The sequence below is a fragment of the Zophobas morio genome, unplaced genomic scaffold (genome assembly GCF_036711695.1).
Source record: "Zophobas morio isolate AGI-343-1 ecotype UQ-CSIRO unplaced genomic scaffold, CSIRO_AGI_Zmor_V1 ptg000005l, whole genome shotgun sequence".
NCBI lineage: Eukaryota > Metazoa > Arthropoda > Insecta > Coleoptera > Tenebrionidae > Zophobas > Zophobas morio.
This window is the reverse complement of record NW_026972110.1, coordinates 4,400,926-4,416,684: the sequence shown is the minus strand read 5'-3', so window position 1 is coordinate 4,416,684 and position 15,759 is coordinate 4,400,926. Positions and strand designations below refer to the sequence as shown.

Here is a 15,759-nt window from a genome sequence, read left to right as displayed (position 1 = left end):
AATTTTGAAACATCAAAATTGTGCAGTTAAATACGAACGAACACGAATCGATAAAACTAACTTTTCCATAAGTTATATATCTAGGAAATTAGACGTCAAACTGTTTTTCTAAAAACCCTTGAAAATAACAATTGAGAATAAACAATACACACTTATAATAAATATCATTCCTACATACCTATCTCTGAAAATGTTAAAGTTGTTTACTTCGATGAAATGATATAAATTATCAGGTTGAACTTATTATAATTATAAGCTATACATGTACAGTCAATAATTTAAATGCAAGACGAATTTTTTAAATGTTATCTTTTGAGAAAGTACACAACTACTTAAATTAATGAATAAATAAAACCTTGTTCAGTGTACGTGAATCTTTAAGCACGGTAGTTGTCTAATAACAATAACAGTCTGTCAAAATTTAAAATAATATATAAACACAGGTCATAAACGCTTGGAACTTGAAAATGGCTTCCGTCTAGGTATGGAATTTAAAATATTTGCCATCTTTTTTAATTATTTCATAAATTAACCAATAACAAATTTACCGTGTGTGCGGTATACATATTGGCTCAGCTATTGACAGAAATTAGAAGAGAAACGCCATTAAAAAAAAATCACAAATTCCCTTAAATGCTGCCAAACACATATATGCTAAAAAATACGTTTTACCCCATCTCTTTGCAAAATTTTTCTAAAGGGCAGGCACTTTCCAAACACTCTTAAGCAAAACTGGACAAATTATTATACAGCAAAATGAATAAAATATGTATAAAAACCCTGTCACACCTATATAAATAGTTACAGCTATCTAAATAAAACAACGAGTATCTATATGTATATCCAAGTGTAGACTTCGTCACTCTGTTAAAATTTAAACCGAATCAATTATAATTAGCTAATTACAATAATAATAAAAAAAGAATTACTATTGCACAAATGCTTGCAATGCTGATGAGTTAATTAGGACAACCGCCAATTCTGATGAGTGCCAGTGTTGTCGAAAATGTAAAAAATGTTGTAATCGTTCCAATGATATCTATAGAAAGCATCTAATTAACGTCAAAGTGACTAGTAAAATAAAAGTTTAAAATTTATGATACAAAATTAGCGACACACCTCTTAAAATTATTCAGTAGGTATAAAATTTTAATGATAAATTTGTTGAAACACCTTATTAATATCAATTTAAAAGAGACTTTCAAAACTTAATTATATATTGTGTATTGATCAGAACCGTGTCCAATTACTAAACGTTATAGCCCACAATAATTCGATGTTTCGGTACAATTAACCTAATTTTTAAAACAAGAGGAGAAACGCCAGAAAAACTTGCGACAAAAAGAAAGATTTATGGTCGAAATAAACCGAAACCACACCAGACCACAAACTGTATTGTATATTTCACAATTCATTTACGACTCCTAATACAAAAAATCAAGTGTAACAAATATTTACATCCTGCGTCATTCAGATCAACCCTTCACGCTTTCTAGTAGGGTGATTTGAAAGAATTTAGAAAATGGTTTTTGTGGAAATGGCGTTGTAAATTTCTTTTGACAAGACGTCCAGCAAAGATGAGTTCTGTGACTAATCTTAACGGAGAGCTGTCAATATTACACACTGGTCCAGATTAGTGCGATGACTTGTAGGTAGGGACCATTTTCAGTTTGCTGCTATTTTATATTCATTCATTCCGTACATAAATTATGAGACGAGGCATTAATTCGAAAGCTTTTTACGTCTCATGACTCGGAATGATTTATTTATTTAATTTTTAATAAAGTTATAAACGTAAGAGCTTTCTCCAATTTGACACAAATTACTCGATAGTATCAGATTACGTATCGGGTACAACCTACCTTTTTTGATCTATATTGGATGAGGACGACCCAAATTAAATTACCCACCAGAAAGCTCGAGCTTTGATTGCTGCCGCAATCGCGTGGTCACAATCAGAAGCAATACCATAAAAAAACGCATTTTTTTTTCTTAATTTGCTTATCTAACGTTGGAAATGAATAATGACCAACTCACCAATTATAATAGTTTTTGTGTCTCTAATGGAGTTTGCGTAATAAAAAACTTTAACAGCTGCCTACACGGACTTTGATTTTTTACTTCGTCTTCATTTTGTCGGAGAATTAATCTTACAAGTTTTTTCGTGGTTACGCTACTGACATCTAGCGAGATCAAAAAGGTATTCGATATAAATATTCATAAGGCAGCTTCAGTCGTTGTGTTACTCGACAAATTAAATGCATTTGGAGCGGAGTTTGTATACGTTATTTCTTTCAACATTACTTATCAAAAGCTGTTTATATTAATAAATTAATGTTCGAAATGTGGTAGTCATTTACTGAAAGATAGCTGACGGGGGTTTAATGTGCTGTATATAAATTATTTTGTGGAAGAAGGTAACGAAATAAAAAAAATGATTGATGTTCAATAGTTATTTATTTAATTTACAATCCACTTATTATATGTACACAACAACAAATTCCTTTTAACATATCATAATACAATGAAAAACTAAGTAAATAATTGACAGTGAAGGATATTTTTTATAAAATATACATTTTACAGTACATAAAACTATTTCTTACAGACAGTTTTTTGATTCTATAGCAACCTTTGAAATGATTATGAAGCCAAGAACTAGTACTACTGTCCTGATATGGAATGGTTACGTAAACTCAAAAATCGAGAATTTCTGCTATAGAACCAACATCAAAAGGAACGTTTCTGTTCTCTGATCGGAGAACTTAAGTACTACACCAATAATTATGTACAATAATACTGCTATCTGTTGTACAAAATATAATTACACGTACACTTTACAGAGATTAAAAAAATGACTCTACCAAGACTCCCTAGATCTTTACACGAATAAATAATTTCAACGACAGTTTTATTTACAGTTAATCTCACAATTAGCGTCTTGCGGAAAGACTCTTTGGTTTAGGATTTGGCGTGAACCAAAGGCTGCCTCTTCTATCAGTGTCCGGCCCTGGAGCTGGGACTCAAAGAAGAGGTCTGACGGGGTAAGGGAGACGCGTACGGGCTAAAACGATGCATTGACGAAGGGAACACAGCTTTAGGTAACCTCAAATCGGAAGTACTGACGGCGGTGGGACTGGGCGATCCCGAGGAACTGGGGGTGGAAGAGGGTGGAGGGGTCATCTGAGGGCGGTGGGGCGGCGGTGGCCCCAACAAGCCGGGAGGGAGACCCCCGTGCATGGGAGACTGCCACGAGGAGCCGCCCTGACTCCACAGTTGACTCGTTAAACCCAGAGGAACAGAAGGTCGTTGACCAAGGTATATTTGCTGGCTGGGTGAGCTATTGAGCAGGAAAGCATGCAATTCGCTGGGGTTGTAAGGAGCGCCGCCCGACGCACGACCCCACATCTGGATATGGGCCCGGGCTTTTTCCATCATCGCGGCGGAAAACAGCGAGCCGGCGTTGTTGTTCTCGGCATCGAGAGAATCGCCTGAGTACAATCGAAGTGAAGACCGTAGGAAGTGCTGGTCCATGAAAAGACTATCCATTGGTTCCCTGAAAACACAAAAAATTAAGGTTAATATTAAGAGAAAATGACAAGATTCTGAGCAATTATACGTGTAAGATTTGTCATTAGCAAAAATGAACCAATTCACCAATTGTCCAGATTTTTTGACTATGAGAAACAGTCGAAATGTATGTATTTCTACAATTTGTTGAGAATTGTAATTTATAGCGCCGAAAGTTTTTATTCGATGTAACTGTTCAAATTTGCAATTTAAAATCATGTTAACTGCTACGGTATACAGACTAATTCATTATTTTCATTTTAAAAAACATTTAGTACGAATATAATCAAAACAGCTTTTTCGCTGAGGAAATATTTTGGATTTACAAAAACTCTGAGAATCTAGAAAATGACAGTGTAAACCCTGATGACGAAACGATGAAAATGTAATCTGTACAAACTTTAATGTTGAAAATTTTCATTAACGATCTTATTTTTAACTATCGTAGATGCGGGCCTAACAAACATTTTTTTTAACAGAACAGTTTCGTGAGACGACGTTTTGATGTGTATCTTCCATACTAATAATAATTACAATAATATCTTATTACAATATTAAATAAGAAAATACACAACATTTCAATTTTTTTCTTACTAAAAACTGTTTTTGATTTTGAAACTAATCATATAAATGTCCTTGTGAATATCTAGTATCACAACGTGTTAATGCGTCGACGGTAAATGAAAACACTTTTAACAATACACTATTTCACCTGTTTGTACATATATAATCACATAATTCCACTTTCAATTTTTTTGTGAAAAGAGTAATAGAGTGCAAAAAGTTTGTAAATGTTAACAAGGTTGCACATAAAAAAGTGAAAAAACGCACATACATGACAATGCATTCACCATAATTTCCTTTTTAACTAAAGTACCTATACGATACGGGTACAAAAATTGGTATTTGTATCTTATGGCTGCTTGTCACTAATTTTTATGTAGTAGGTAGGTACTTTAACAAGTTTATTGTTTTTTCTACTGATTTGCTTTTAACCTCTAATTAAACTTAAAAATTTAGATATTGGCTAGAGATCACAGCTGTTCACAATTTCACAAGAAATGTGGTGTTCGATTAGGCAAGAAATTATCGAAACGGCCTTTCAATGAACATTGGAATCACTTCACCTAATTTACTTTATGACTGTAATTTGCCAAATAAAGTTTCCAGGGTTCCTAATTTTTGAGTTGTATAATTATGAAACAATACATATTAAGTATACTTTTATTATGTAACCAGAATACAGACAAGGATACTACCTTCATGAGAGTCTGTTTCATGTATACAGTAATGACCTACAAAATAGTATATTAAAAAACGAGTTTCATAAGACAAGTATTAAGGCATGAATCCAAGTTTATAGAACCAGCGAGTTATATAAAGGGGTGAGTGCCACAATGGCCTTCTGAACGAGTTATTTATACTATTTTTTTACCGCGCACGTTTTTTCGCAAAATTAAGTTGAAATTTGCGTTTTTTTAAATCTGGGGAATTTTGTCGTGGTTGGTGGCGATGGGTTGGTCTGACATGAACCACGAAATATTTGAAGTTCGAATTTTCACAACAACTGCAATTCGAATCAATTCGAGTTAAAATTGATTAAAATGTCTTGTGTTAGTGAAGTCCTTACGCCTCCCGAAATAAGGGAAATTTTAATTTGACATTTGCCACTAGCATTCACCTGACATTTCTCGTCATGGCTACCAATCTTACCGACCTAAATTACACTAGATCTATTTCAGAACCCCTTTCCGCTATTAACGAACCGCTTTGACGTCATTTGGGTGCTTCAATAGCTCTATTAGAAAATCAAAAAACGTGTGCGGTAGAAAAAATTATTTTGTACCATTTCCATTTTCTTGCCATCATGAAAAAATGTGTTCCGCGTTTAAAATTCAGTAGAACACTAAAATATTTTTTCAGATAAGATACTTATTGGTTAAGAAAAGACTTCAAACAATCCCAAATGATCACATATACCATTAACATATTTTTTCAATAACAATTAATAGGTTATATTTAACAAAATTGACAGCTTCCTGAGAAGAATATAATTAGACACTCAATAAATCATTACCACGTCGTCGTGAGAATCTTAACGCAGATCTATCCGCGAAACTGGTTTTAATACTGTGATAGTTATGGATTATACGGGGTGTTTCCACTTACTTTTTTCCATTCTAACTGCTTTTTTTTAAGAATAAATTGCTAAAATGCGGCATACCACATATTCTTTAATGAAGGCTGTTAAGGAAAATTAGCAGAAAATGGCAAAGAAATGGTTTTCTAGTGTCAATTTTGTGCACTTCCTACATTAATAACATTTGACGACGCGTCGTTATCTACTCAAATGATTTTGTTTTAAAATCATTAATGTGGATAAATAATTTTGTTCAGGGTATTTCAAAGCTCCTAAGAAGTTTGAAATACCCAACTGTTAACGCAGGGCTTTTTACCTTGACTTTACTGCGCATCGTAAATAAATTTATTCATTAAATTAATGTTTACGGTCTACCCAAAAAAGTAAATAGTCGAACGTGTCGGGTACGTGATTTTAACACCTTCGAAATTTAGAACCATTTTTACCTGTCAGTAATATTTTTTAATATTGAAATAGAACACACGGTAAAATAAAATTTATACACTCGGTCTTATTGCTGCAGTTAAGAAATAGTTTTTTTTAATATTTTTCAAGATAATAAAACTATTTCTATGAAGTTTTTCCTAAGTGTGTTTTTAAAAATTCATGAACTATTTAATGCAAAAAACTAGAAAAAAATATTGTTTTAATGTTAAGTGCCTCGGTATTTTCTTAAAGCCCATTTAGATGCAACGTAACCTAATGTCCTCAATACATCCATACATTTTATGTACTACTTCTATAATCTATTTGTGACTACTGGATTGTTAGAGATTGAGGAAATAGTGAATTGTACTGAATATTTTTGTAAAATGACAGATATTTTATAATGATACAGAACTTTCAGTTACAAACAAGATCCACACCCAAAAATTGTATGCAAGTATCAATGAGTTTCGTCAACTATCGAGGCATTTTCTACGTCAAAAAATGGATATTAGTTTCTTAAGCTTTTTTTTTAATAATATATTCTATGCATAAATCGGTGTCCACAAATCAAGTTTACGGCTTGTTCTTTCTTAAAGCAAAATTTGATTTAACGTTAGTGAGATATGTATAAGCTAAAGGTGTCGGAAGTGACTCACTGGGTTCCATTATCATTTTTATCATTTTTATCACAAACATTGTGCACTTGTGAAATGACTTGGACCAATCAGTGGGTGGAAACAACTACTTTCCGGACAAGAGCCTCGCTGGACGCTGGATTACATCTGCCATCATTGGTGTCACCCGCCTTGTTTTTTATATGTTTTCTATGTATATACATTTAAGCAACGCTATGAAAATCTGTAGACTGCAGTTTCGACCTCCTTCGGTCTCATTAGTATCTACAGAGAACCCAGTAAGTCACTACCTACACATTTATCTTATATCTCACTAACGTTAGCTTGCTTACCTTAGGCTTATAAAACAAGAATTCGAATACTAGACAACCATTGAAATGTGCTGTACTGATGAAACCTAAGGGGGTCGAAACCGCAGTCTACAGATTTTGATTGTTTTGTCTAAATGTTTATAAATAAAAAACTTGATTTGTTTTTAATACTTTCAAAATGTATGATATCCCCGTCTAAAAATTAACAGTAACCACAAATTTAAAAAAAAACTAAAAAATAAACGAGAAATACAGGTTTAAAATTTATCTAAACCACCAACGACAAGCAAAATATGTCAGACGATAGATGATACGCAACAGACGGACGAAAATTCGTAGCCTATGAACTGTGAAAAGCGAATAAAACATTAGGTAAATGAAACATTTGCAAAATATTACTTTCCTGCAAAATTCTACAAGAAGTAAAAATTTTCCTCATTGAAAATCAAAAAGGACTATTAAAAATGTATGATGCATCTATTTGATTAAATCACAAACCTTGAGATACATTTAATAGTAAAAAAAAAGTGGTCGAAGGTTATTTCAATAGAACTTCCCTCGCCCCTGAAGCACAATAAAACGAATCCAAATTATAAAATTTGATTATGTGAATTTTATTTTTTATGAGAACCCTTATTAATTAAAATGAAGAAATGTATGTAATGTTAAACTAAATGTAGTAAAAAAGCGTGCTGTGCGTACGTTTCAAACGAGTTTTCCTTAACTAAATTTCGGATGGTGTGATAGGATTTATTCGGCAAAATTTTTGAGATGACGTCATCAATTTTTTGAGGGGGATAAACAGATATCGCTTCTCGGCCTTATGGCGAAAATCGAAGTGAAGGTAGATATATTTTGATTAAAAATTTACCACGCTTATGCTAACTTTAAAACGTTTGCAAGATTTCAAATCATTCGGTTGTGCTGTTCTTGATTTAATCCCTGCATAAGTAATTCTAAAAATATGAGTGCGTTCATAAACCACAAGTATGCAGTCGTCATATTTTCCATATTTCAGAGAGAATTTATTTAGCAAAATTTTGAGATGACGCCATCAATTTTTTGGGAGGAGATGAACGAATAAGTTTTGCTTGACGATTTATCATTATTACCATAATCTCAAAATATTTATAAGATTTCAGAACATTCGATTTTGCAGTTTCAATGTTAAATTGCAAAATATTGTTATACAGTTTTGAATTTTTTTCCAAAAATTTGTATATGTAAGTAGGATGAAATTTCGACACGGACTCACACACAAGTGCAGCAGTATCTTATTTTATAAAATTTAAAAAAATATTTATTTATTATTATAAATTTTGGAGATGAGGCCATCCCATTGGTGGTGATGATGATTAGCCAAATTTTAAATGGCGTTTAACCATCTACGTGATATGCTGATACACATACAAAATTTCATAACAATCGGTCCAGTAGTTTCGGAGATTACGTGACTAATAAAAATGTTAGCTTACGTTCGGGTTGTAAAAAATACACCAAAACGAAAACAACACATAACTCCACTGATCATTAGTGTAAATTTATAGTAAAATTGTGGATCCTCGAACGATACTGGATGGTATTATGGAGTGGATTTTGGTATTCAATACTTTTTGACGTACGAAAAGTAAAATAGTTTCTCCTTTCGTTTATTGAAATGGCTTTGTTGTCTTATGTTTTAAACAAAAATAAGTATTTAACTATTTTAATCCAGTATCATGGTATTAACAATATTTATCGATAATGGACAAAACAAAATAAAACCATTTTTATAGAAATTATACCGTTTTGTTATCATTATCTTCGGCTTGGATGTTTCGACTTCAAAAACTTCAGTTTTTGAGGAATTCTGGTATGTCAAACAAAATTTAAAATGAGGTTTGCTTTATAAAGATCAACATTGCTGGAATTTTGTCCGTTATTTTTTCTTAATTTTACTGGACTGGACGAGAAGTAAACCAAAAAAATGGTGTTGTCTTGTCAAAAATTCTATTGTTCTCAATGGCTCCCAAGTATATTTTCTATTTCACCATATACTTTTAAAAAATGTGTTGAGATATTATGCTTCCACAAAAAAAAAAAACAAGTCAAATTCAAAAACAGCGACCAGGTTTTTGACTATACGACACGAGTTTTGTTAGAATACTTTACCAAATTATCCTTTGCGCTTACCGCCGACATTGACCCAAAACGTGCATTTTAAGGTGCCATTATATTTGAAATTAGCAAACAATAAAGATTTATCTGCGTCGCGTTAACCGGAAGCCCTCGGCCCGGACTTTGCGTAAAAAAACCGGAGGCAACGAACGAAGCGCGAAACAAGTGAGTGTGCGGGCGGAGCGGCGGCCGCGAAAACAATCAATAATATTGAGACGGAGCGATCGCGCGGTGAAGCGATAATGAGAGGCTCCGGGCCCCGCCCCCGGCCACCAGGGGTCGCTGCATGTGTACACCGCGTCCTAATTAAAGGCGAGCAAAAACCCGAAACGAGAAAATAACTGGGAAAACACCGGAGTCTACCTGAGGTGTGAGAAAATATCCCACCTTCATTATATCATCAAGCCGTCGTCGTGAAGACAACGATTGTCTGAAATTACAGGGCGGCACACATGAACACGCCCCCTAGCGGCAGCGCGAGATTGAAACACGTAAATTAAATTCTATCACAACAGAAATGAGGATGTTTTTTATGCGCCCGCAGCCCCATGAATTATTACTTATCACTTTCACCATTCGTGTGCGTGCTCGCCTCCAAATCAACCGGACTCCTTTAATTAGACCGGACCGGTCATCTCCCTAAACCACAATCGCAAACCGATTGCAGTAATGGCTCTATACCGCAATATTCCGCTGAAATTATCGATTGACGTTTGGGCCTAAACGCCAGAAATCGACAGATTACGAGATAATTCCGGAATTTCCGGGAGCACCTGCGAGGCAGAGCTGGAGGTCTAGGCTTGACATTTTCCGACGGAAAGGAAAACCGGCTCGGTAATACACAATTTGCCTAAACTAAAATCGAATATGTTGTCACACTAACAAATGAAATATTTTCAGGTTCGGTCCATTATAGGTAATTCTATCATTTAAATATTACTTAGGACGTAGTTTAACTATTTTAACCAAGAGCAATAGACCCAAACGATTTATTTTTGAAATAAAAAAAAGTCTTCCTTGAATCGTGATACATAATTTATAACATACCTAATCATAAAATAAATACTCTCACTTATCTAAAGGCATTAGGTGGTGAAAAATAAATTAAACAATTCGTGAAAATTCTGGCACTCGATAGATTCAAATAACCGTTGTCTTCCTACTGCGCAATGTTGTGGAAATAAGTTTAAACAAAGAACTTCGAAAATACCGAATTGATAACATGTCTCAGCAGTGTAATAAAACTAAATCGCACTGTGAGATCGCACTACAGAGATTTTGAAAAAAGTGTGGAACTAGAAAAATTGTTGGAGAATTTGAAATCTGCAAAATCAGTTAAGAGTGCCCATTTTTCACTGTCGAAATGCAGTACCCAGGAAAACATATTTATTATGATACAAGCTGTTATTTTGTAACAGCTGAAACTAAGTAAAAAAAATGTGTTACCAACTCTTCCTGAGTCTAAGAATAAATAGCAAACTGTATTACTCAATATTAACCATTAAAACGTACAAAAGTAAAAAAATCGTTAAATATGATGAGCTGTTGAAATATTAACTCAGTTTTGGGTTAAAACTCAATTCTACGCCGTTATATGAGCATGACAATGTTGACGATAAATAAAAGTGTCTATTAACAAAGAGTGTAAGTTACTTAAAAAAGTTAAAAATGTTTCTTGTTTGTAATTTAACAGTTTGAAAAAATGCCATTTGGAAAGTTTCGGTGTTACATGAATTCCATAATACCATAGTTATTCAGTTTTGTAGTGACAAAGACAAAGACCTGTTTGATTCTTATTGGATTTGGTAAGAACGTTTTTAAAAAATTTATGAACATTTTACAGTTAAATCGGAATTATTATAAATAATCTCATTCACTGACAAAAATAATGCATTTGCTTAAATATATTACAATCTTGACTCTAATATCACTTTTAGGTACATAGAAATTAACAAACAAAAGAAACGTATCTTTAAACGGTTAGTTTCAAGATAATATTTTAAGTATAAAATTTCAGTGGACTTTGTATGAATATTATAAATAATACAGTTAACTAAACACAACACTAAACTCACATGAGTGTAATTTTACGAAAAATAATTATGTAAAAAAAATCAGTCTTCTCAAAATTCCACAGACTTCATTTGATACTGTATTTGAGTCAATTTTAACCCAATTTTATTACTCTGTATGTGCGAAATTAAGCCAGGTTTTTTTGGGTTTAGGACAGTAAAGACCAAATTTAACATCACAAAGAAAACTATCCTGCTGAAATAAGAATAAATAACTCATTCTTCATTAACAATTATCCACAGTATCTCAAAAGGACTAGCACTGGAGTTCTTGTTATTTCTATTGGTTATTTATGATCTTATCACTTAATTTAGATTTAAATTTAAAAAAAAAATCATCCTACGTAAAGTTAGTTCCTCTAAAGAAAGTTATAAAAGCAAACACTGTCCATTACTTTATGAAGGGTATTTGCCAGTGGCGTAGGTAACTTCCACTGCGCCCCCCCCGCAATTTATAGTAAGCGCCCTCATACACGAAATTTAAAAAGTAATATAAATATGTACTTACTCGTTTGTACATTTTAAAAAATATATCGGTTACGTTACGGTCTGCGCCCCTTTTGGCACTGCGCCCCCCCGCATTGCGGGGTATTCGGGGGTGCTATTTACGCCACTGGTATTTGCTATTCCATACCAACCTGCAATAAAATCATATTCCAGGTAGCATTGTTCCGGGCAATCTAACAGAGCCGGACTTAGAAGTTTAGACGGACTTTAACTGATTCTTTTGCCATCATTCAGATACTGAAAACCTGAACACGTTTATTTCTAAAATTTTCGCCCAAATTTACTATATCATTTCAAACAATAAATCGTTGGCTTCCAAGCCAAGTTGTCTAAGTAATGTGTACCTAGACTACCTAGGTATTTATTATTTTTTATAAATAAAAAAATTTAAACACTTACATTATAAGTGTCATCATTGCGCAAAGCAAAATTAAAAAAAACTAAAAACTAATAAATGCTTCATTTTCTATACTACTTACAAAAATCTTAAAACTGTAGAATCCATCACCAAGACTGTTATTTGTTTTTTTTTAATTATAAGATTTTTGTCTTCCATTATTTAAAGAATTTTTGAAAATCTTAGTACCATAACTTGAATGCGAACACAAATATCAGTTGATATTAAAAAATCAGATTTTAAATCTTATACCAGACTATTAAACCTACTCACTGTGTTTCATCAAATACATATTTTTCAATGCTACATTGTGTTAGCTACTATACTAATACAGTCATCAAATACTACTATGTTAAATTTAGATTAGTTCTTGCCACTTCGTTAGTTGAGGGATGCTGTACTTATTTATGCATACATTTAATAAATTTGAAACGAAGAACTTTATTAGTAGTTAATATGACGGGGCATAAATTAGTTTCGAGGCATTTCCGCTGGAAAAATAAAGAAGCTACTTGTTTTCATGCGCGTAATTTAAAGCTTATGTACTTACACGCATAACATTTCTAATACAAAGGGTAATTGTATTTGTTAAACTGCTACTGTATTCAAATCAGCACCTACATAATACGTGGTACATCATAATTACAAAAATTTTGATTTATTTCCCATTCAGGAAAAATGGGACAGAGAACATGTTTATGTTTAATTTAAATAAAAATACATATATTTCTTGATTCTACACCTCAAACCTTGAACTGCACACATTTAATAAGTTCATTTTAAATTTTATAGTGCATAGCTTATATCCGGCAGTTTTCTTTATAAAACTACGATAAAGATATCAAGGTATCATTAAAAATGATACCGTTAATAACATTTCAAATTAGATTCCATTACAAATAAAAAACATCATTTATTATATATAATTATCCGCATTTAAAGAAAGCAACGACTTTTTTACTCTCTCGTTGAAACAAGCATCGTCAGTTAACATCATAATATAAGTAAGTGGCAGTTTATGAGGCAACAAGTGAAAAAAATCTGAAATGTATGTGCTTTTGCAAAATTACTAATTTAGGACATTGATATAAATATGTCGACAATCACTTTTTTTTTATTTGTAATCTGTTGCAATCATAAAGGAAAACAGCTCACTGTTATAGTTACGGGGCTGTTTTACTAAATTTCGTCCTCTAATTAATCAGTGGAGGAATTAAAAATACCCATTGTAAGATACACCTTAATTATGACTATTTTACTAATAATGTTTACATGTTTTTTACTATATTACGCACAGGAAGATAATGCTTAAGTAAAATATTAAGCTTTATGGATAAATAATGTCACTTATTGTGCATATAACTACTATGCATGTACTTTTGAAAATTAATTAGATTTTTAACTCAACTAACATCCTCAAAATAGATGGAAATAATTCTCGATTACAAAAGTGGTTGTAAAATTTGAATTTAATTTGTTGTGATAATAATCTTAAAATCGTATAAACAATAATCAGAATATAGCCAGAATTTTTTGTCTAAATTATCTTATAAGGTTATGTTAATGTATGTTTCCTACTCAAACCTTTTTCTTTGGTAGGTAATTTGTAAATTATAACCTAGTAGCCTGTCATGACCATTAAAAGCGGTAGACATTTTTTCCGCCCCTATTACATACTTCCAAAATCACGTTAAAACTCATCCTGCCCACAGCAGATGCCCAAAGTCATCAGCTACCGTGCTACTTTATGGTCAATAAAACCACCACTAATAACAATAAGATAATTACTTCCAGACCTATCACCGCGAGAAAAAAAAACTTGCTTTACGACCACTCCAAACCGTTGTCGGACAAATTTAATTAAAGGTAGTGGCCCATATAGAGAGAGATGCGTACAACCGAAAGCAGGTTCGTGGAGAAGAAATCGATACCGTTTCGGAAGCATCACAAAGCTTATTACCTGTCAAAGTCTGTGAGCCTGGACGAATCCCTGAAACCCTTTGCGAATGGGTTGGAATCGATTTTCAATTTTGTGATGAGTTGGTTTTGATAGGCCGTAACTGCTGTGAAAACAGATTCCGGGAAAATGAATGTCCTGTACTGCTCCTGTTCCAAGTCCGTAATGGGTCCCGAGTGTTCCCTCCATTTGACGATGTGGATTCGGGGCTGGTACCGGTGCATCGAATTCAGAACAATCTGCAACATAAGTGGAGTCATGAGAGGACCTCAGGGCCGTATTATTTATCTGTTGTACATAGTTACGTCAGTGAAAATCCTACAATTACTTAGAATGTAAAGATCTACCTGGATTTATTTACTTTTTAATTTCTTAAAGTTCTTTTGATCATACAAATATGTATGTATATTATTAAAAAATCCAAAGTTTTACTCTTCATAATTTTGTAGATACCTATACTTATATTTTATTTTTAACAAGATAACAAAAATTATGACGCACTTGAACGAAGAACAAATCAGTTATCAAAATCTGAGCAAACTAATCTTTCATGCGATCCTGTGACTTTAAGTTGACTTAATCATCGTCCCTAAGCGTTCAAAACTCTATAAAAAGGGGAAAACATAAAAAAAAAATTAACATTCTACCCTTAGTACCATTGTTTATGCCTCTTTTCTTGCCATTAATTCCATTTTTGCCATAGGTCTAAATAACATTAATTCCCAAAAATTATACAAAATGGTCAAAATCATGTAGAAAAGTCTAGTATTCAGTTATTTTATCAACATACAAAGTAGGGTTATCTATACTTATTACATATGGCAAAATCAAAGTCGAAATGGAATTTATCAAATCACATGTACATTTGACAAGTTGTTTAGAATGAGTAAATTCCATTCATTAACTTTTTGAAATATATTTCTGAAATGACGTCATCGCCTTTTTCGGGAGAATGGACAAAAACATTTTATTTAATGTTCCATAATCATTAAGTCAATGTTAGTGTCTTACCGAAATTTCAAACAACAAGTCTTACCATAAACTGCTAAATGTTATTACAAATTTAATTTTGTTTTGAGTACCCGTGCTATTCTACATTATATTCAATATCAGAATATGTAATTGTGTTCGTAGTTCCGAAGATTATCGAGTTAATAGAAACTTTGCCTGTACAAACCTCTCTTTAGCTTATTTACGTATTGGAAATAAAACGTGATCAACAGTTAAACTTTAACGATTTAAACGATCACCTTCATTACATATACTAATGCAAACAATGAAAACACACTTGCACTTTCAAACCATCACCAGTGTATAATTTTATTCTATATTAGGTATATGTATAAGAAAGAAATATATTTTCTAAAATTTTGTTAAAAAGCCTATAATTCTAACATTAAACTTTTTATTATCGCTTGATGGTGGATTTCTTTCAAGATACTGACACTTTTTTTATACTTTTAAAATCGGACAGCGGATCTGGCGAGATCCAATGTAAGTATATGTCTACAGTTTGTCTAATACACAAATTACAGCTAGAAATTCACATTATCAAGATAAGTATTGAATACCTATTGGAAAATG

The 15,759-nt window shown here is 32.6% G+C and overlaps 1 protein-coding gene across 1 annotated transcript in view; it reads right to left on the bottom strand.

The window, feature by feature from the left end:
- Positions 1 to 2,552: 2,552 nt before the first annotated feature.
- The window catches only part of LOC135146294 (T-box transcription factor TBX20-like), an 85,312-nt gene continuing 72,105 nt past the window's right edge, over positions 2,553 to 15,759 (bottom strand). The window contains exons 4-5 of the mRNA XM_064078454.1: positions 14,179 to 14,414; positions 2,553 to 3,556 (exon numbers count right to left, since the gene is read on the bottom strand). Of these exons, the coding sequence (XP_063934524.1) occupies positions 2,998 to 3,556; positions 14,179 to 14,414 (795 nt within the window). The 3' untranslated portion in view covers positions 2,553 to 2,997. The remainder of the gene's footprint in view (positions 3,557 to 14,178; positions 14,415 to 15,759) is intronic.